Consider the following 23,166-nt stretch of genomic DNA (forward strand, 5'->3'; position numbering starts at 1 on the left):
TATCGTGAAAATCTACTTTTTTGACCCCTTAAAAATGGATAGATGCTTACCGTGGGGATATACGAGTCGGCGCAAAAAACAGGTTAGAGAATAGATGTCCTTTAAAATCAAACAAGCTAAATTAAACATTAACAGTTTTATTTTCATTATTTTGACGCTGACAGTGGTAAAATAAAAAAATAACAATTTTTTTTAGGGTTCCTCGTAAAGTGGGGGTGATTTTTTTTCTCGACTAACCGTATAGTGTGGGGTATTGTTGGATAGGTCTTTTAAAAGCTAATTTTCACGCTCCCAGATCAACAGAGGCTCAACTCAAAATAATGCACCATTTTAATTTAGACGTTCTATAAATTAAATTAAGTCTTAATTCAAAATGATACATTATTTTCAGTTGATCCACTGTTGATCTGGGAGTGCGATAAGTACCTACTAAAAAGTCATGGAAGAGCCCTATGTTTTATGGCTAGTTTCTACCAACAAACAAATTTTCGGAAAGAATAAAATAGGAACTTATAGCTTTAGAACTTGTGAAGGCTATAATATAATTCGTAGCAGCTAGCAGGCATAATAACATATCATAATATTGAACTTGGCTCTCAATTCACAATTATGTTTTGATGGGATATTATTACTTTACAGAAATAATTTAATTTAAAAATTATAATAAAATGATAAACATTTAGTAGTTTCTGATTTATTCCTTTGTATTCACCCAATTACCTATTTGATGCCAAATTTGACCTTTCTAGGTCATCTGGAACTTATGGACCGGATAGTTTGTTTCTCTACAATTTTCACGACATATGAGTAGGTGTCACGCTGACTTTGCATCGTTAGTTAATCAGTGTAATTATATCATAATTATGTCTATGTCAGTGACCATCTTAAACGTGAAAAATATACAAAAACACACTAGGTAGATTTTAAAACAAATGTGATATGACTTACCGTTGAAGTATCTTAAAGAACTCGCAAAACATGAGCAGAGCGACGAGTAACAAGCATAAAGATAAGAAAATTTAGAGATTTAATTTGTTCATGCATGACAACGTCATACATAACAAAGGAATCCTATTCCTGGAAATTGTTTTTAAATCAGGTGCAAAATTCGAACTTCGTATTTCGTCGTCCGCTGACGCTAATATTATTTAATATGAGATTGAGAGAGACGGTACAGTCAACGTCATAAATAAGTGATCACTTTTGTACCTTGTCACTTTAACGTCATGTTTGAAAAGTCATACGAAATTGTGTAACGACTGAAAGCGGCAAGGTACAGAAATGATCCCTTATTTATGACGTTGACTGTACGACACGAATTCGATTTTCGAATGTCGTAGTAACCCCCTGGGTGCATTGGTAAAATATGAACAATGCCAATTGTAACATCATTTGTATCGTTCCACCAGCCGATTGTCACTTGATTGAAATATTAAACGTCATATCATCAGTTAAATGCACAAATGACGTGATTGTTGGATAGAATTTTGTTCTGAAAATGAAAACATATTTTTTCTTTCATCATCATCATCCCAGCCTATATACGTCCCACTGCTGGACACAAGCTTCCTCTCAGAACAAGAGGGCTATTTTTTCTTTAATTCTACATAATATTATTTAAAGTTAATGTTTTAATATAAGATACCATTTCTTAAAGTATTTGTAAGTAGCTAATTTGTTAGCACTGTATATTCCTTGAACATTATAGAGTTGCAATAAGTTTTAGTTTGAAAATGGTTCTGGCCCGACACGTACTTTGTCGTTTTTAATTAGACTTTTGTTCTTGGGATTATTGGTTTATACTTTACCTACTATAATCGTGAATTTAATTTTATTACCGACCCGAACGAAAGTGTGCGGAAAAACTAGTTGTTACCTGTAATAAAATTGTTTTTTTTTTTTGTTACAGATATTGAATTATAATTGGGCGGGCTGGGAAAATTTACTGAAATTACAACCACTCAACCTCATCCATGAGTATTTCGGTGATCGTGTAAGATACTAACCCTCTGTTTCACCACTCTTTGATAAACTTTACGTAACAGATATATGATTATGTACCGTTTCTCTTTGCTTTGTCCGAATAAACAGAGACTGCACATTAAGTAGTATGCAGTTTTGGATGATTTAAATAATAAATCGCGGTGGTAGGACCTTGTGCAAGGTCCGCCCGGATTGCTACCACCGTCAAAGTCAAAATATCTTTATTCAATTTAGGTTATAACAAGCACTTATGAATGTCAAAAAAAATCTACCACCGGTTCGGAAAAACCTCTGTTGAGAAGAATCTCGCTTCATCTTGCTCGCTAATCCTGCCGTAAAGCAGTAGTGCTTGCACTGTTGTGTTTCGGCGTGGAGATTCGAGTAAGACAGCCGGTGAAATTACTGGCACTTGAGGTACATCCCATCTTAGGCCTCTAGATTGGCAACGCTTCTGCAATACCCCTGGTGTTGCAGATGTTTATGGTCGGTGGTGATCTCTTACCATCAGGAAACCCACTTGCTCGTTTTCCATCTAGTCGGATAAAAAAATCCTACTAATATAATAAATGCGAAAGTTTGTAAGTCTGTTTGTTTGTTTATTTTTTTGTTACTTCATCACGTCTAAACCGCTGAACCGATTTAGATGAAGTTCAGTATACAGATAGTTTGAGTCCCGGGAAAGGACATAGGATAGTTTTTATCCAGGAAAATTGAGTAGTTCCCGCGGGATGGCGATAACCTCGCGAGTCGTGGGTAACGGCTAGTTTTAAATAAATCTGAATTCTTGGTCATTTTGATTTATAGGCGATTTGGTACTGAGGTCTTAAATTATCTAAGGTACTGAGCCATTATGATTTGTCACATAAAATTGTCAGTGAGTGGTTAAACAGATATAATAATAATTAATTATGTAACGTGGCATAGTTACCTAAAGTACTATTCAATGGAAAAAATCAATCGTGTAAACAAAGCAATTTTTCACGATTACTCCGTAGTTACTTACATTTGAACGCCAATCCCGATCATATTCACATCTCAATGAGCTCACCACTGTTTTTAACAATTATTTTATCATTAAATAATCGTGTAAATATGTTTATTTTATAGAATTAATTGGAAGACGAAAATCCGTTATATTTGTCAAATCTATATATATATAAAAGAAGAAACTGACTGACTGACTGACTGACTGACTGACTGACTTATAGATCAACGCACAGCCCAAACCGCTGGGGTTAGAAACTTGAAATTTGGAATATATATTCCTTAATAGATGTAGACGCGCACTAAGAAAGGATTTTTCGAAATTCCCACGGGATAGGGAAATATCTAAATTTTTTTCGCATCTCTGTTTGTAGTCGAATCTCCGAAACTATTGAGCCGATTTTAAAAATTCTTTCACCGTCAGTAAGCTACACTATCCTTGATTGACATAGGTTACTTTTTATCCGGGATAATGCAAAATTCCCGCGGGATAGAAATAAATTAATTCAATTTCGGAGCTAATTTAAAAAATTCTTACATATTATGTGATATGACTATCTCCAAATAACAAAGGCTACTTTTTCTTCGGGAAATTACAAAATTCCCATGGGATAGAAAAAACTGAATGCAACTTCGGGATGATTTTAAAAATTCTTTCATCAATAGAAAGCTACACTATTTCTCATTAGTATAAACTACTCTTCTTCGGGAAAATGCAAAATTCCCGCGGGATAGAAATAAGTGAATTCAACTTCGGGTCTGATTTTAAACGTTCTTTCACCAAAAGTAAGCTACAGTATTCCTGATTGACATAGGATACGTTTTTCCGGGAAAATCAAAAATTCCCGCGGGATAGAAATAAGTAAATTCATCTTTGGCTTTTAAAAAATCTTTCATTTAATATAAATCCTCGATTGACATAGACCACTTTTTTTTCAGAAAATCTAAAATTCCCATGGGATAGAAAAAACTGAATTCAACTTCAGAACTGATTTTAAAAATTCTTCCACTAATATAAAGCTGCACTATTGCTGATTGGTATAATAGATTGCTCTTCTTTGGAAAAATGCTAAATTCCCGCAGGATAGGTAGAAGTAAGTAAGACAATCCAAATTCGGAGCTGATTTTAAAAATTCTTTCACTAATAGTAATCTGCAGTATCTCTGATTGACATAGGCTGCTTTTCTACAGAAGAATGCAAAATTCCCGCAGGATCGACATAAGTAAATTCATCATTGGGGTTGATTTAAAAATATATTTTACCAATTGGGAGCTACATTATCCTGACTTTACAATTTCTCGAGATACAATCCTATATCGTGTAGGAAGTCGCCGGCAAAAGAAACGCGTAGTACTTTAACGTCTTTAACGTTTCAGCGAAACAGGGTTTCAGAGTTGGTACGAATTATGAATGATTAATTACGTATGTAGGTTGATTTTTAAATTCCAAATTGTGCACCATCTGTCTAAAACAACGTCTTACTGTATTTATATTTCCATGTAATCCTCCGAAAAATCAATCAAAACACGAAAAAAAGGATCGCAGAAAGTAAATGTATGTTAATTGTTACCCCAAATTTAACGCGAGCGAAGCCGCGGTCAAAAGCTAGTTGACATGATAATTTTTTCCTCACCGAAGTTGGTCTATGGTCGGTCTAGTCTCTGGAAATTTAGTGCTGTACCAACGAAATTAATTATTTGACTGAACCAACCTTATCTACCGATAATTATGGCTGGTTCTGCAAATTAATTTATTCGTAGATATTAATTATTTGTGTTAAGTTACACTATTTAATGAAGGTTTATAAAGGTTCCTAATCCTATTCTACTATCCTACTTCCTACTATATCCTACTAATCCTACTAATATTATAAATGTGAAAGTTTGTGAGTGAGTGAGTGAATATGTTTGTTACTTCTTCACGCTGAAACGGCTGGACGGATTTGGATGAAATTTGGCGAAAAGTTAGATAACCTAGATTACAACATAGGATACTTTATGTCCCGATATTCCCATGGGATAGGATAAAATCTTGAAATAACAACCGCTCAGCTAGTCATGAAAATTGGCATGTAGATAGTTTGACATCTGGAATAAAATATAGCCTACTTTTTATTTCGATATTCCCACGAGATAGGGATAAAATTTCGAACTAATAACCGCTGGGCTTAGAGTCGTGAAATTTGACCATGATTGTTTTTAATGTAATGTCAATGAAAACAACGATTTAATTTTCGGGAATTCCCACGGCAATTTTAAAAATCCCGGTATTTCAGCTGCTGGACCTAATGATTTACGTGTGCGAAGCCGCGGGTAAACACTAGTTGGACGATAAAATAGTATTATAGTACAAATTATGTAGATTTCTATTTACTAGTATCATATTTACTGTGGACTCCATTGTTGGACCAAAAAATCATTTTCAATAAAAATCAAAATCAAAATAATTTATTTTCGGATAACTAAGTTGTTAGTTTATACAATATTCTTATGAGACTATGGTAGTAAGCTGATAAAATATACTATTATTACATTACATTAAATCAAATTACCTACATTAATTTCCGTGACATTCATGAACAACTATTTTGAATCACTTCCCTGTGTCTACTCTCATTTCCATGTCTTATGTAAATTTAAAAATGCCTCTTCTAAATTATATCGAAAATACAAACTGAGACATGGATGCACAGAAAAACCAGAAAAAGAGACCAGCGCTGGGAATGGAACCAAGTTCCGTACTAACCCCTACACCACCGTTGGACAGGAGTCAAGATACAAATTTCTCCTATGCACATATATCTCAGGTTGGCTTTTTCTACTACGCTACTTAAGCAGCAAAAAAATCTAAATTAATCCATATTTTAACTGACCCTTTCAATTCTAAAATACTCCATGATAAACCTTGGGGAAAATACGTCAAAAAAATATAAGTGGATATACATGTTTCACCATTTTAAAAATTCTACCCTTAAAGGGGTATAAAGGGGAGTGTAAGTTTGTATTGAAAAAACGTTAGGTATATATATTTGAAGATATAATTCTAAAACTTCGTGAAAATGCTATTAAACAATTTAAGTTACAAGGGACATGGAAAAATTGTGAATGACTCTTGAATAGGACTAAGAGAATACGTGATTCGCCATTTAAAAAAATTAAACTTAGGGAAATCATTAAATAATGAAATATGAGTCAATTCAAAATAATTATTTACTGCTGATTGAAGTATCTTAAAGAGCTTTCACATCACTAGAGCCAACGTCAGTCAGTCAGTCAGCCAGTCGTCAGTCAAGTGTCAATGTCAGTCACCACATTTGTTTACCAGGGCCCGATTGCATAACAAAGTACAAGCTAATATTATTAGCCATTGGACAAACGCCATATAAAAAAAAATATATATATTATTAGCGATTTTGTATTGAAATTCACTAATAGTATTAGCTTGTACTTTATTATGCAACTGGGCCATCGATTAATTCCATTGAATTCAAATATAGCGCATTTAACGCCAGTAGGTAATTTTTTTTCTTGTTGTTATTTGGGGTGATAAATTTGGAAGGAAAAAATTACATTATAAATTATTTCTAGTAAAAACTAGTTCACACCTCGGTTTTGGCCAAATTGCATTTTTAATATTTTTTATCGTTTTAATTACGAAATACAATTTTGTCCTAACAAGTAGGTACAAATACTGCCCAAAAAATCAACTATTCAGTCTCAAGTACTAGAGAAATAGATATACGCAATTAAGTTTTATGCATATGTTTTTTTTTCGCAGTTGGCGTTTTTATTTGCTTTTTATGGATTTTACACTGTCTCCTTAATAATTCCTGCTATTATTAGCACAGATGCTATATTACTGGACCTTCGTATATTCCTCAATGACAGGTAATGTACAGAATTAATTTATAAGAAAAAAATCTAAAAAGGTGGGTAGATAGTTGAACATTTTCCAAAAAAGTATTTTCAATAGATCCCATAGCATTCATTTGTTGACCGATTTGTGCGACAAGTTTAACAAAAGCATTTTTTCATAGCAGCGAATTTTCCCATCGCGTTATTTCATGATCGCAAATTTAATTAGGGCAGAAGTACCTACCGGTTGTGGCCACTGTACCGTTTATGGCCGTTTATTGTTTATATATACGTTTGAAATAAAATTATAGTAATAAATCATTATAAACTTTGTTTCAGTATAAACTTTTGAAAACTCACTATACATATTATTTTAAAACTATAACTTTTTATATATATGACTGCAAATGTCAACTGGCCAAAAATGGGCTCAAGGTGGCCAAAACCGGTACTTCTGCCCTATTCGTCTTTTTTCATGTAGCGATTTTTCACGAATCGTTTTAGAATGTTCGCATTTATTTTTTTCGCCTATTTTACCAGTAAATAAGTTTGTGAAAATTATCTAACAAACCCCCCAAAAGGGGTATTGTTACGGTTTTACGGTTATATCTCGTAAAGGACTAATAAGTAATATATAAAACTGTTCTGCATAAAAGCTGTACGGCATTCAAACCTGCACAGAATGACGCCAAGTTTATATTTTTAGACTACTTACCCATCTCATACGGGTCGGGTCCGACTTGCATTTAGCCTTGGCGAGCAGTGCCTCTAGTGTGGCGTTTTCACAAAACATTCGTTTACTATTCGAAGACGTAAATCGAGCGTTCGATCGTCGATACGTAGCCGCCACATGTCCACGGTGCGGCGTCGTCACCCATTTTCGTTACGATTTGCGGACGAAATAGTTTACGCAAACCTACACTCATAAAAGATGTTGCGCAAACTTTCCGCTAGAGGCGCTGTCCGTGTTTCCATACAAATTGAGATTTTAACGTGAACGCGATCGAGACGTATTTTGTGAACGGGAAAATACACTAAGCATACTGAGCACCTGTTGTATTTTGTCCGGGTAGCAAAATACCTTGGTCTGTAAAACGCCCTCATTGCTATAAGGCATAGTAGAAGTCAAAGACAAAGTCAAAGTCAAAATATCTTTATTCAATTACGACGGAATGATTTGGCTGTAAAACGACTTAATGTCATAGTGTTTTAGTAGGTAAATGGTCTGGTCTGGTCTTGTAAAACTATTCAATACAATCAAGACCTTACACAATTGAGTCATTCTGCCTACTTGTGCATTTCACGACCTAGACGTTTTGCTTATTAAGTCTTCCTAAAACTAAGACAATTTTGTAATCATGGCACTCTATAACCAAGTAATTTTGCATTCAGTGTACTACTGAGCTGTTTTGCTCGCCAAGGCTAAATGCAAGTAAGGCCAACGGGACCCGACCCTCTCATACTACGAGTATAAAGATCATTAAAATTGGGCGCGTATTACATAATATGAAAAAAAAAACACAACTCATACATATCATGAGACACAAACTCACGCCAATTGTGCCCTAGTCCCAAACTACTTCAGCAAAGGTTGTACTATGGATACTAGGCAACGGTTAAACATACTTTTATAGATAAATACGACATAATTATAAGTAAATACATATTTAACGTCCAAGACCCGAGAATAAATATTCGTGTTATTCATACAAATGGCTGCCTCGACCGGGAATGGAACCCGGGACCTCAAGCTTCATAGTCAGGTTTGTCTAACCACTTGGCCATGCGGTCGTCTAGATTCATTTTATTTTAACTTCTGATTTTTGTTAATATCCCCTAAATTAACCGTAAACCTATACCTACATATAAAATGCTTTTTCCTAAATGACTGACTGACGGACGGATGAACGCAGCGATTACTACCGATCATTAGCTCGGCCGCTGACTTGTCTACATGCTTAATATTTCTATACCTAAATAGGAACTCCAGTAACCTACCGTTTATTTCTCTTATATTGGTCCCCGCTCTTAAAAGTCCATATATGTGTTTTTTTTAGAATTTTGACCCCCAATTTCCGCTTGACCATTACTCGAGGAAAAATCTTGGAACTATTTTCACGTGAAAGAAGTTCCATTGTCTGTTAAAATTGTTTGTATTATGCCAAAGCCGGAAATAACCTCTTCTAGTTTAGTGATCACAGTAGCACTGGATTAGTTTGACAGTGCATTCGATCCACTTCGAATATGCATCAACCATTATAAAAAACATAACGCTTTTAATGGGACCAAAAAATCCAGATGTATCCTGTGCCACGGATGGGGGGGAGGCCAAGGTGTAAGGGGCGCACGCGCCGGGGTAGGCTTTGCCTGCACACAAACAGCGCAGCTTTTAACATTTTCCTCGATGTCGCGATCTACGTGAGGCCACCAAAACCGAGACCGTGCTTCCGCTTTAGTTTTATTAATTCCCAAATGGCACCTGTGTAGTGTAGCTCATTCAATATTTTGGGTTGTAAAATTGCAGGTATGACTAAATAATTTATGACCTCTCATCAGATAATCCTGTTCAAAAACCAGGTCTAGCCTACAACTAAAATAGGGTCGCATTTCTTCATTTGGATTTTTATTTTGGCCAACCGTTCAGGATGTATGTATGTATGTAAACTCTTTATTGTACAGAATAAGTAAACAAACACAATTGACAAACAATGAGATATATGTACAAAGGCGAACTTATCCCTTTAATGATGTATTTTTTTACCTTTTGCAATAGCGCATCAGTACCAATTGGCTCTGTGATCTGTTTTAAAGTTAATTTATTGGTAAATCGCCGTCTGTTACAAAATTGATATAGGCTCGCCAATCGCTCGACTTAGGTAATCTGCGCTGTTGTTTACGCTTCTCACATACCTTATTTCGTAATTGTAACTGTTTAAAAATAATGCGTAACGTTGAAGGCGACTAACGTATACCTCTGGCACATTGTTGGGTGAAAAATATATGTTAAGGGTTTTTGGTTGGTACAGTCACCAGCATTAATATCTGCCACAGCGGAGCGTGCAAAAATATCTGACACGTCCCTCCGGCCCTAGAAATAGAGTCGTATCAGATATTTATGCACGCTTGTTGTGTCAGATATTGGTGCTGGTGACTATACAAAGAATAAAAGGTACGTCTAACCCGTAAAGGTACTGATGGAATCGCCTAATGCTGAAAATAATAGCCGTCGCTTCTTTTTCTATTTGGCTATAATTTCGCTCCGCGCTACTTAAGGGCCTCGACGCGTATGCCAGAAGCCGTTTCGTACCTCCTTCCAATTGACTTAAAGTGGCACCAAGACCCCCAGTAGAGGCGTCACCAGTTAGAACAAGTCTTCAATCCGGATTATAATGCGCTAATGTTTTCTCTGATGCGAGCTCCGCCTTAATTTTAGTAAATTATGCTTCTTTATGCAATAAACTATTGAGTGGGCTTAATATAGAGGATGCGTTGGGTACAAAAACTCTATAATAATTCACTAATCCCAAAAATGATTTTAATTCATGTATATTAGTGGGACACTTTGAATTTATCATTGCTTGTACTTTATTGGAACATTTGTGAATGCCGTTTCGGTCTATCACAAACCTGAAATACGTTACGGAATCCTTGAACAAGTTACATTTGTCTTTGTTCAGTACTAACCCCGCCTCCTGTAAACGACTAAAAAATGGTTCCAACCTTTGACAATGTTGTTCCCTAGTTACCCCTGTGACAAAGTCTAAGAACTTTTTACATTTTATTACACTGTTCCTGTGACCAGCACATCATCGAGTAGGCATAGTACTACGCCGTCAATATTTTGTAGTAGCCTTTCCATAGTTTTTTGAAATATGGCGGGTGCGTTTGAGAGACCGAAAACCAATCTAGTGAATTTAAACAACCCTTTATGTGTATTAATTATGGTAAGCAACTGTGAATGATCATCTCATCCTAACTGAAAATAGGCTTGACTTAATAATAACGCGTACTTACTTGGCTTGGCTTGAGTTGTACGCTAGTGAATACAACATGGTTTACAACCCTGACAAGTCTGAGTTCATGCTCACGGAGGCTACGAATATGCCTTTGCAAGTGCCTTCACTGCTGTTGAATGGTAAGCCGTTACGTCGGGTATATGAAGTCAAGTATCTAGGACACATTCTGCTGTCAAGCATGAAGGATCACAAGGACATTGAGAGATATGCTCGCTAGAAGGTTCGCAAAATGCAGTGAAGGCGTCAAAAGGCAACTTTTTCTAAGCTTTTGCACAAGCGTTTACACGGGTATGTATTATAAGACCGACAAATCATAATACCTACAGTTGAAATGTCGACTCATAACACATCGAAATTCAGAATACCGAATGTACAAAATACCGACAACCGATACACCGAAGGTCGAAATATCTATTTTTAAATGACCGAAAGTACAAAATCCCGAAAATGGGGTATGTATTATAATACCGAAAAATCATATTACCTACAGTTGAAATATCGACACTTAACAAATCGAAATTCAGAATACCGAAAGTACAAAATACCGAAAGTAAAAAAAAGTTTGATATGTGCGAGCGAGCGAAGCGAGCGAGCAAGACGGTTCGAGGCAAAAGCGACTTGGATAGGTTAGGTTCAGAAGGCTAAGGCGGAGCGAAGCGGAGCGTAGCTCCCGCCTTAGCCTTCGATGTTAGGTTTTTTTTTATAGCAGCCCGGATAATATTGCTTCACAAATGATCATTGCTGTTGAATCTTATCCAACCTTCTTCCTTAGTGGCAGTTAAGTATCTTGCCTGCTATTTAAAAAAAACCTAACATCGAAGGCTAAGCGCCTTAGCCTTCTGAACCTAACCTATCCGAGTCGCTTCGCTCGCTCCACACATCTTTTCCCGCTATATTTGTTTCGTCTTTGGTATAACGGCGGTTTCGGTATTTGATTTTCGATATATTGATTGTCGATTATTTTACTTGTAGTGATTATGACTGTTCGGCATTATGAGTTTTCGACCTTTCGAGTGTAGGTATTTTGATCTTCGGGATTGTAGTCTTCGGGATTTAGGCTGCCGGTCAAATGTACTTCCGGGATTTCAAACTTTCGGTCATATATCATTCGACGTTTTAATATTCGGCCTTCCGTCCATAGGTCTTGTGAAATTCGGTCTTTCGTTTATCGGTATTATAATACATACCCGTTTACACGGTAGAATTGTGGTCACAATATACCTGCGCAGTGGCTCAGGACATAAAAGTGCAGTACAATGATGCGTGGCGAGCTATGTTCCGTCTGCCACGCTGGTGCAGCGCGAGCGCCATGTTCGCTGCGGGCCGCGCGCCGGGCTGGCCCGCGCTGCTGCGCGCGCGCAGCGCTGCCACCAAAAGGGCCATTTATGCTTCCTCTAACACACTGCTTGCAGCTGTGAGGGAGTGGGACGCCAGCCCGCTTCATGAGCGCTGGAGGAGATACCACAGACCGGTCATCGCGGGATCGGGGTAACCCTCGATGTTCATCTAACCCGGGCTTATCTTAACTTAATTTAATTTTCATTTTATTTATTTGACTTCTAATTAATTGTTTTTATGGATTAACGACTGACATTAACCTGAGTGGTTAAGATTCCACTATGAAGATTCATACGGCTGGCGGTCCCACGAAAAACTTTAAGCCGATTTAGACTTGCAAGAAAAATCGTGCAAGTTGCATTACATTGCGGCGCTCGGTTGACCACTACACGCTACACTACAAACTCGTCAGTCTACTTATATATTAAAGGTATTTTCACTTACAAATGTGATAAGCAACCTTATTGTTTTCTTGTGACGTAGGAATTGTTATAAAAAATAGTTGAGCACTTAGAATTATACATTTAAAAATGTTTATTAATGTTAGTTTGAGTCTTGCAAAGGCTTATGTGCAGCGTTGAAATGTTAAAAAGGCTGTATACTTTTAAGGGTTCCGTACGTATAAAAACGGGACCCTATTAGACTAAGGCTTCACTGTCCGTCCGCCTGTCTATCTGTCACCAGGCTGTATCTCGAACTGTGATAGCTAGACAGTTGAAATTTTCACAGATGATGTATTTCTGTTGCCGCTATAACAACAAGTACTAAAAACAGAATATAATCAATATTGAAGGGGGCTCCCATACAACAAACGTGATATTTTTTTGCTAATATTTAATGTTGCGTAATTCCGCACTTGAATTCCGAAAAACTCAGAGGTGCGAGCCGGGGTTTGAACCCACGACCCTCTGCTTGAGAGGCCATATGTCAAACCACTCGGCCACCACGGCTTCTGTCTAATTTATCACGAGCTTTACGGTGAAGGAATAACATCGTGAGGAAACCTGCACAAACCTGCGAAGCAATTCAATGGTATGTGTGAAGTTCCCAATCCGCACTGGGCCCGCGTGGGAACTACTGCCCAAGCCCTCTCATTATGAGGGGAGGCCTGTGCCCTGCAGTGGGACGTATATAGGCTGGGATGATGGATGATTGATGGATTAACGTCTGGAATAAATATATCATTTCATTTCATTTCATTTTCATTAATCTAGCTGGGAGAATTGTTCACTACCGTGCAACTTGGCAAACAATTCCTCCATCCGTGGCAAGGGGTACTTTTCTATTTGCAGTACTTTATTTAACGTAACCGAATAATCTGCACATAATCGAATCTCGCCGAAACGCTTTAAAATGGGTATTACCGGAATAGCGAAGTCCGAAAAAAAATGGCAGCGAAAAAAGAATGGCATCGCCGTATGTGAAGACAGTGCCTGCTTCTATTTTCATATTACAAAGCTGGTCAATGTAAGCTAAAAACAGGTTGGGGCCTTGTGGTACGCCGTAGGATACATTACACTCGTTACTGACATGATTTTCTATTTTACCCTCTGCTTACGGGAATCGAGGTAGCTTGTCAAGAGACATAGAGGAATATAGAGAACATAGGAGGTGTTAACAATAATGGGAACAGAGACAGTATCAAACGCCTTTTTGAGGTCCAGAAATACACATAAACATTTTTTGTTCTTGTCGACATTATTTACTATGAGAGAGGTAAGCGATGACACGGCATCCTCAGTAGAGATACCATGTCTGAATCCAATATTGTGCATTCAATAACAAATTAAATTTATTTAGGTAATTATTTAGTCTTTTTACGTTTATGAGTTTTTCAATAACTTTAGATTGATATAGGCCTGTACTGTAATTAGAAATGTCATCTCTGCTCCCACTCTTGTGCAATGGAGTAATAACTGCTTGTTTTAAGGCATTGGAACACAGATTCACAAGATGCGTTATTATAGGAACTACAATGTCACTAGCTGGTTTTAGAAACTGTGTTGGGATGTTATCCCAGCCAGGGGCACTGTTTGATTTAAGGTTAAATAGTATTCTAGATACCTCGCTTGGATCTGTTTCTAGAAGAACAAACGAGTTTACAGTGGCAGTATTTTTGCTGACGTCAGCGCCTGATTGGGGATTACGAGACAAAATAGCCTCAGCAAGAGTTTTTCCTATGCCAGTGAATCATAAGTACTGGTTTATAACATTTAAATAATCTGAGGGCGAATTCCTAATATGTATCTACTCGTAGTCATTCAGTATTTTTTACTTTGTCCTGCGTGCGATTCGCGATTGTATTTACTGCTTTCCAGAGTTTTTTCGGATTTCTGCTTGCTTTAGCAAGCTTTCTGATTAGGTTGTTGTAGTAGTTCCTGTATCGGTTGTTGGTAAATTTGAGAATAATAATTATCAGGATTAGTCAAGCAGGGTTTTTGTATATTTTTCGGTTTCTAATACAGCGTAAGATCCCCTGTATTATCCAAGGTATGCGATTATTTCTGGGTACTAGGGCAATTTTAGTGTTATTAATGAGACATCTTCTGAGTGTACTTATAAACGAATCAGTCAGTAAGTTTATAATTTGAGTTTGTATGGTTTCTTAGATTGAGTAATATCATTGCATAATCAGTTATAGTTGTATCTAGAACTAGGACGGCCAGTTTTGAATGGTTTTGGTCTAATTAAGCATAGAATGATCTAGACATGTCTTATATCTTGTTGGCAGAGAGTGACCAGGCAATATACCGTGTTTGTATAGCCAACATAAATAGGTAATTAAGTCTAATTATTTACGATCATCGTTCATCCACCATTACCTGTCTCTCATAATTCGTTTTCTAGATTTTTTTTACCGTTCAACGGATAAACCTACGTAAGACACTGGCAAAATTGTCCTCCAGTGGATAGAGCCATATATTTTTAAAGAAACAACAACAAGTCTATTTAAGTATGTATTTATCTATTGTGTATAAGTATGTATATTCGTTGCCTAGTATCCATAGTACAAGCTTTGCTTAGTTTGGGTCTAGGTTAATTGGTGTCAAGTGTCCCATGATATCTATTTATTTTATTTATTTATAAATATGTGTACTGAATTGGCTTGAAAAAGACTTATTGGTCTTTAGGTGGTTGTGCTATCCATCCTCATGGATAAATTTTATTTGACAGATAAATGTGACGCCGTCTCCGTCTATTCAAACAAAACAAACAGAGGCGGCATCACAGATATCCGTCACATAAAATGTATCAATGGATAGTGAAACAGGGGGTAAGTATTTTATTTCCCCTTGTATTCGGGTTAAAATACTATTGATATCCGAAAGTCTTTCGGCCTATAGGTAGGGTGCAACCTCATATTATTATCAGTTTCTTGGAATAAAAATACAATCAACTATTTTTCCATCGACTGCGCTGTTATTGTTAAATAGCAAAATTGGGCGTGATTTATTATTAAATATATTAGTAAAATAAATTTGACCAATCGCATGACACCAGTGAGCGAGGTCCCAAAATATTTTTCATAGGTTTTTTTTTTACTTTTCTATTTCGTGAAGGGAAGGGATAAAAATTCAACTAACTCAACAGAACACTCAGTCAGAAACAAACATCGATAATTTTACCGACAACACTCAATCTCTACTTAAGCGATGTCAATATTCCTGTGCTGTCTAAATGGATAGGGAACATTCTCGAACTGCATCGTTTTAGGACAGGAACAAAAACCGACCTTATTGTATTCCGGTAAAGTTTATTTTTGTATGGTGCATTTTATAATACTGTCATATGGAATGGAAAAAAATATAAATTTATTAAATAAAAATAAAATACTCCTTGCCGATGATATAAAATGCCACCTTGGGTGATATTTTTGGTTCGGGCATCGTTTTTACATTCTAAAATGGCACACTAAGGCATAATTATCTTAGTTTTATAGTATTTTATGCAACAGTTGTATAACAGGGTTCAAAAAAGGTGAGTGGCGTGAGTTACGATGTGAGCTTTAGCGAACATCGTAAGAAAAAGACGCCACGAGCTTTTTTTTACTTACTTATACAACGTTGCATACAATACTTTTTCTTCGACTTGGGTACTTATTAATTAAAATACAAAATTAGAGAAAAAGTAAACTTGAAATGTTTTCATACTTTAGTAAAAAGTATCGCAACCGCAAAGAGAAGGTAAACAACAATAAACAAGTGAGAAATATGAAAATGTCAAAATATGTCTAAGTTAAATTTTGTTTTTGATTAACGTTTATTTGCCTGTGTCGATGTTAAAAATACGCATTACTTAAATGTTGGCAGACTATGGATTAGTAGGTTCGGAAAGTTTTTTTTCTGTATAAAAACCATATAAAATATGTAATTGGCACCTTAGCGTGTCCGAACGTACGAATTAAGAAAAAAAAGTAAGTGATTGCAGCAGGGCTACTACGAAACTCCAGACTCGAAGTTTGCGTCGTGCGGTCCGTCTGACAATTATACTATTTAATATGAGAGCGAGAGGGACGCTACGATACGAACCTCAATTTTTGAACTTCGGAGTAGGCCCTCAGTATCGTTTTAGCAACATTACGATACAGTGCTGTTATGGGGAATAGACAATATATAAACTTTTCCAGAACCTTGTTATGTATGTTGTTATATTACTGTTCCTGATTAAGTAAATCAGTATAGGAGTAGAAAAGTTTTTTTCTTCTTAGCTCTGACAACCGTCACTCGTAAGCATTTCCGGCGAACTGACCTATAACTTGTGGAACTCCGCATACTAGTAGCAAACGCGAAGCGGCTGCTTGACATTTCCACTAGTTTTTTTCTGTTCCGTGGCTGCACCTCACTTAAAATCATGCATACTTTTAGATTTGGAATAAATTGGATAAAAAAGATGTTGTTGTTTGTTTACATTTTTAATATCGATTTCCATTCCAGGTTCTAGAAAAAGTTTTTGTTTTCAGTGCTAAAAACTATTATCCATATCTTATGTTTCATGAGCGTAAACCTATGTGTCCAACATGTATTCATCTTGAGGGGTGCCGATTCATCCCCCAAGAGTATTTTCGAATAGCTGAGAATATTGCCCGAATTTTTGACCAGGAGGACATTAACGTGATTATGGTATACATTGTTATATGGGGTAAGGTCTGTTAAAAGCATCAGCTTTAAATATCAATTTGATCACTAGTTTTATATAGCTAAAGCTGGGATCAACGATTAGTACTAGATTCAACCTGAATGCTCTGAAAACGGCCAGAGAAATAAAGAGCACAAAATAAATTTGTGCTCTTATTTCTGACAGTAAGCGCCAACCACAGCCAACGTGAGGACGTGATAAAATAAAATGCTGAGGCTGTGCGTTTAAAAATTGCGAAAGCAGCCACGGTAATACTAAGGTTTTGGAAGGAATATCCTTCTTTAGGTAAGTACAAGGTAGTATTTCACTTAAAGTACGTAAAAATTTAAAAATCAATAATTTACTGTTTGGCCAACATTTGGCCAACCATTTCGCCAATAATCGGTGGTTCTGGAACAAATTCATGGAGTAGTTATCATTTTAAAATAATATATATTATATATAATTATTATTAGTTTTTGGAGATTTTCTAGTGATCGTTTTTTGCTGTGCGGAATGGATGTCGCTGTCGCGAAAGAAAGAGAAGAAGAACTTTATAGGCCTTACAAAAATTCGACTATATGTTAGATTCATTTTGAAAAATTTGACATAGTAGCCAAAGACGTAGATTACAGAAAACGGCAATTCCCACTTCGAAGGTATAGTTACTGCTCTCAAAGACTGCTATATAACGAGCTAAATTAATTTCACGATAATTAATATGCGGATTGGAAACTTCACACCCATCATTTTTTTTTTCGAAAACTCAATTTCCCACTGTATGGCAGGATAGAGCAAATTCTATTGTCTCATTGTTTAAAAAAAGTCGATCTCGCATCGTTTTGACATTGACAAGTGACAGCGTAGGTCTGACCTGACATCTGTCATTTTTTTAAATTATTAGTCTATATAATTTGCTTTTGTTGTGTCGTATAGTTTGAGTTATGCCTTTTTAGAATGAGTAAGTTTTAATCAATTAACAATCCTAGCTAAAACACATAAACATTGGCGTCTACCCTTTGATGAACGAACTACTAGATTCAAGATCCCATACAAAATCAAAGCTAAAAAGTGGCCGTACTCATAGCGATATCTGTTTTACCTTCTAAATTAACTTAAAGTATACCTTAAGTCTAAGCAACAAAGATCCAAATAATAATAATTTTATTTAATACTTACGACGTTTTGTCACAAGACGAGCAAAAGCGTTCGATAAACAAAAGAACTTAAGTTTCAAAAGGATGACATTCTATTTTAGGAACAGGGTAATAATGGAGCCGCAAATAATTATATAAGACAGACATTTTTTTATTTGACAGAGATGTAACACAAACAAATACAATTATATACTAATATTTACATTTACAATTTATGACCTGAAATGAAATGTACTTATAGATAATTAACTAAATTTTAAACGTTGGCCTCTACGGCCAACACTATGCTGAGCTGAGACCGTTTCGCGATTTCGCAAATACTGTCATTAATATTTATTTTATACTTGTTTTATTTTGTGTACTTATGTAATTTGCGAATTAGCGAATAAACGTTTCTATTCTATTCTATTCTAAATCATTTATTCATGTCAAGAAAACAAATAATACAGATTTAAAAAAACATTTATACTTAAGAAGAGCTTCATTATCATCATCTCAGCCGTAGGACGTCCACTGTTGGACATAGGCCTCCCCCATAGACCTCCAGTCGCTTCGGTTGGCAGCGGCCTGCATCCACCGTGAACCTGCGGCTTTAACCAGGTCATCCGTCCATTTCGTTGGTAGACATCCTACGCTGCGCTTGCCGATCCGCGGTCTCGACTCGAGAACTTTCCAGCCCCAACGGCAATCTGTTCTCCGTGCTATATGGCCTGCCCATTGCCACTTCAAAGAGAAGAGCTTAAGGCTAGTCGAAAAGGCCCCCTCGAGTTGTCCCTGGTGCAAAGGTACCCATTAGTAAATGTATAATTGACAACATTTCGATTTGACGACGTCGATTCTATTAATACCTCTGCCTGAACTTTCTGTTGTTTGACGTGAATTTGCAATTAACGGTAATATTATAAATAGTATACGGCTTGAACTTGAAGCTTTACGACTTCTTTAATAATATAGCTGGTCTTAAGTGATAACTCCTCTACTCCATCTCACCACATTAATCTTATATTATTTTAACATTTTATGTAAACCTATACCTGCACTTTGGGAATCGCCGTTTTCTGTAATCTGCGTCTTTTGGCTATTTCCAGTTATGTCAAATTTGTCAATAAATAGTTGAATTTTTGCAAGGCCCATAAAGTTCTTCTTATCTGTCTTTTGTGACAATATATATCCTTTCTACACAGCAAAAAGGATTACTAAGAAATCTACAAAAAAAAAAAAAAATCATTTTAAAATGAGAACTACTCATGGATTTTTTGTTCCAGAACCGCCTATTATTGGCAATATGGTTAAACAAACAATAAATTATTGATTTTTAAATGTTAACTGCTATTTTTTACGTATTTTAAATGAAATACTGACTTGTACTTACCTAAAGAAAGATATTCTTTCCGAAACCTTAGTGTAATGGTGGCTGCTTTCGCAATTTTTAAACGCACAATTGTGGTATTTTTCACGTCCGCTCGTTGGCTGTGGTTGACGCGTACTGTAAGAAATAAGAGCACAAAATAAATTTGTGCTCTTATTTCTCTGGCCGTTTTCAGAGCTGTGACCTTGAATCTAGTACGTATTGATGATCGAAGCGTCTACCTTTTTTCACAGGGAATATAATGGATTAATCCTATCATGTATGTGTTGGTATTCATTTATTTATATTTCATGTATTGTTTCGCTCACTTAAATCTTCTTTTATCTTTCCATTGTAGTGTCCACTCTTGTTTCTGATGTCCTTTCAATCGTTCAAAGGTTAGCTGGAAGAGATCCCTTTAAGGGATAAGTTCGCCTTTGCACCATCAGCCAAATAAGTGGTCTATCAATTTTTGAACAAGTTCCTATCAAATGAATATGTCGCTAAAGTCGAACTTTCAAGTTGTCAGACACGTCTATTGGCATTATTGTTTTATGACATGCAAACGAACGATTACCAACTTTAGGATGGTAGACCACATATTTGGCTGATGGTACATCTTTTCCTCTTGTTAAAAGTTATTTCATATATTTTATGTAAAATAAAGAGTTATACATACATACGTACATAGTGTTAGAAATTTACAATGTTGTCAATTTATGCATTTACTAATTACTTAACTTAATTTAGGTAATACTCATTTCAAAACACGAGCCAGAATTAATCGTTTTAGGCGAGTCATTTATACTTAGAAGTTTTTACACTAAATACTGCTTATTTCAATTTGACATTTAAATCTATTAAATAAATTTTTATTGACAATTAAGAATAATAAAATAAAACATTATACAAAAATATCTCTCTATATTATTATCTGTATGTTTTAAGCTGTTGGTTCTCCTGAATAAATAAATAAATAAAAACAACTTAAACCTATACCTACAAACTAAGGCTTAATCATCTAAACTATAAACTAAGCTATACTAAATTACACTAAAGTCATCCGCAACATGCTTCGTCATAAAAACTAACTTAAAACCCTCCCTCGTGCATCGTACCCGGCTCAAACGTCCCCATAATACCAGCAGCGTTACCCCGCTGAATGGCAATGGAGACCTGTTGCACCAAGTACGAGCCAGAGCGAGGGTCGGAACCCCTATCACGCAATCGACGGCCTAACTCCCTAAACAACTCGCGAGCCTCCAAGCCCCAGACGGCACAAGATCCAAGACCTCTTTAACAAAACGTCCCTATCCACACTATTAAATGCATTCTTAATATCAATCTTCACTATGACTGAATCTGTGCCTTCAAATGCCCCAGCAAAAGACCGCGTGGCATGTATAGCCGTCTCACACCCTCCAGCCGTACCAAAGCCAACCTGTTTTGGTTGAAGGTAGTTCGACATAGCATCCCTGACAGAGTAACAACCGAATTTGGCTACGAGACGCCGAATGGTACTGCCCACCGCAATCAGTATGACCCCACCATCCTTTTTAGACAATGCGCACAAAGAGGCTCTGTACAAATAAGGCCTCACCTGCGCGTTAAGCAAACCCCTCAAAAGGAAATTGCACAGCCTAGTAACTGACTCCAGCAAGCGAGGCCCATTGCCACCCGCAGAAGAAGAGATAAGCTCCTTGAGATGTTGTGGACGCAACCCATCCAGACCAGAGGCAGAGCCGTTATAAAAAGAACTGATTGCATTTGCAACTTCAGCTGGTGCCCCAGTGCGCGAGCACCCATAACATCCTTATTATGTTCGACTTGCCGCTGCAGTCACGCTTCCTAGTGAGCGGAGACCTTAGTACAGTTTTTATTTTTTAAACATGTGGTTTTGGGTACTGCCCAATAAGAATGGACTCGTTTCAAAAATAATGATGTAACAGTAGAAAATAAAAATCGGCGGGAGACAATAGCCGGAGCAACGCAGGCTTTGGGTTGTTATTGTTGTTATTTTTTTTTCTAGCCTCTACAATAATGTACTATTCCTTTCAGCAACTCTTTTTGTGTTATTCTGGAGACGGAAAGAATATTACTGGAGTTGGATGTGGGAATGCAAGCCTGAGATTCCAGCTCGCACTGTAAGGTACTTAACTCTTATTTAAAAATAAACCTTGTGCCCAAAAACTGACGATAATCCTTAAGAATTAATTACACACGTAGGTTTAGTTGTTAGGGTTCTGAGTCCTTCTCGAAACACAGTAGACTCGCCATGTCCGTCCATCTTCGTTTTAGCTTAACGACTGCTAGCCTAAGGGCTATTAAGGGCTATATGTAATGTAGGGTTACCTAGGGTTACTTACTGATTCGCCGACAATTTTTACGCAGAATATTGATTGGCAGACCACGTTTCGCAGAGTAACGGTACCTACGCCGATGAATTTGTACGCAGATGAATTGTTTCGTAACTCAACTTTTCGTAGACTATTCAGTTATTGGCTTATGAGTCAGTAAACCCTAAAACTATTAACAGAAATTCTTTTAGCCGATTAATCACTACATTTCGAATTTGCTCAAACATCTTTTCGCTTTCGAATTTGTGTTTATTTTATATTGAAGTCAAGACTAACTAACTCGCGACGCCAGCAGTTCGGTTCTGGAACTCGCCGGCCGCTGCTGCGGCACACTCACTTCGCTCGCTCGGCTCGTGCGTTGTTGGTCGCAATTCAACCTAAAACACTCCTCCTCGCTAACTCCTCGTCGTCGCACCTTACTACATTTTGATACCATATGATAACCAGGGCTCGAAAGTTGCGTGCGGATAACGTCAAATCACATAATAAGATGATTTCAAATAGTTCTTTTCGAATTCAAATTCAACTTCAACTTCAAATATTTTTATTTTCAATTGCAAAATTTATTTAAATGAACTAAAAGAATTTCCTTGCTCACCATGCTACCAGTTGTTAGACTAACGAACCATAACCACCGTTTTAATTTGTCACTATAAACTCCCCAAGTCCCAATAATATGTTGTATTTAGTAAACAATCACCACTACTACTAGTACCACTACTATCAACCTCTTCAGATCTTAAATCAGCTATATTAAAAAGACATTTGGAGACAATCAAACATGCCTGAAATATAATAATAACTCTTACTTTTATATATTAAGATATTATTTAACGCTGCAATGCGCAACAACATTCAAATTTAATTTAATTGGGATGAACAAAATAAATATATTTTTTATTTTATTTTTGGATTTTTTATTTTAAATATACAAGATGACGTATTTTGATGCGTATTTATTTTTATTTTTTTTTAATATTTTTTGCTGGATGAGTACACAGTCCGACGCAAGT

At 36.4% G+C, this 23,166-nt stretch overlaps 1 protein-coding gene across 1 annotated transcript in view; it reads left to right on the top strand.

The window, feature by feature from the left end:
• The window catches only part of LOC141428972 (anoctamin-5-like), a gene marked incomplete in the record, with an annotated part of 37,958 nt that extends 15,952 nt beyond the window's left edge, over positions 1-22,006 (top strand). Inside the window, 2 exon segments of the mRNA XM_074089067.1 lie at positions 17,176-17,315; positions 21,855-22,006. Coding sequence (XP_073945168.1) covers positions 17,176-17,315; positions 21,855-21,964 — 250 coding nt within the window.
• Between the last annotated feature and the right edge of the window lie 1,160 nt (positions 22,007-23,166).

This window comes from Choristoneura fumiferana, chromosome 6, assembly GCF_025370935.1.
Source record: "Choristoneura fumiferana chromosome 6, NRCan_CFum_1, whole genome shotgun sequence".
In the NCBI taxonomy this organism is placed as follows: Eukaryota; Metazoa; Arthropoda; class Insecta; order Lepidoptera; family Tortricidae; genus Choristoneura; species Choristoneura fumiferana.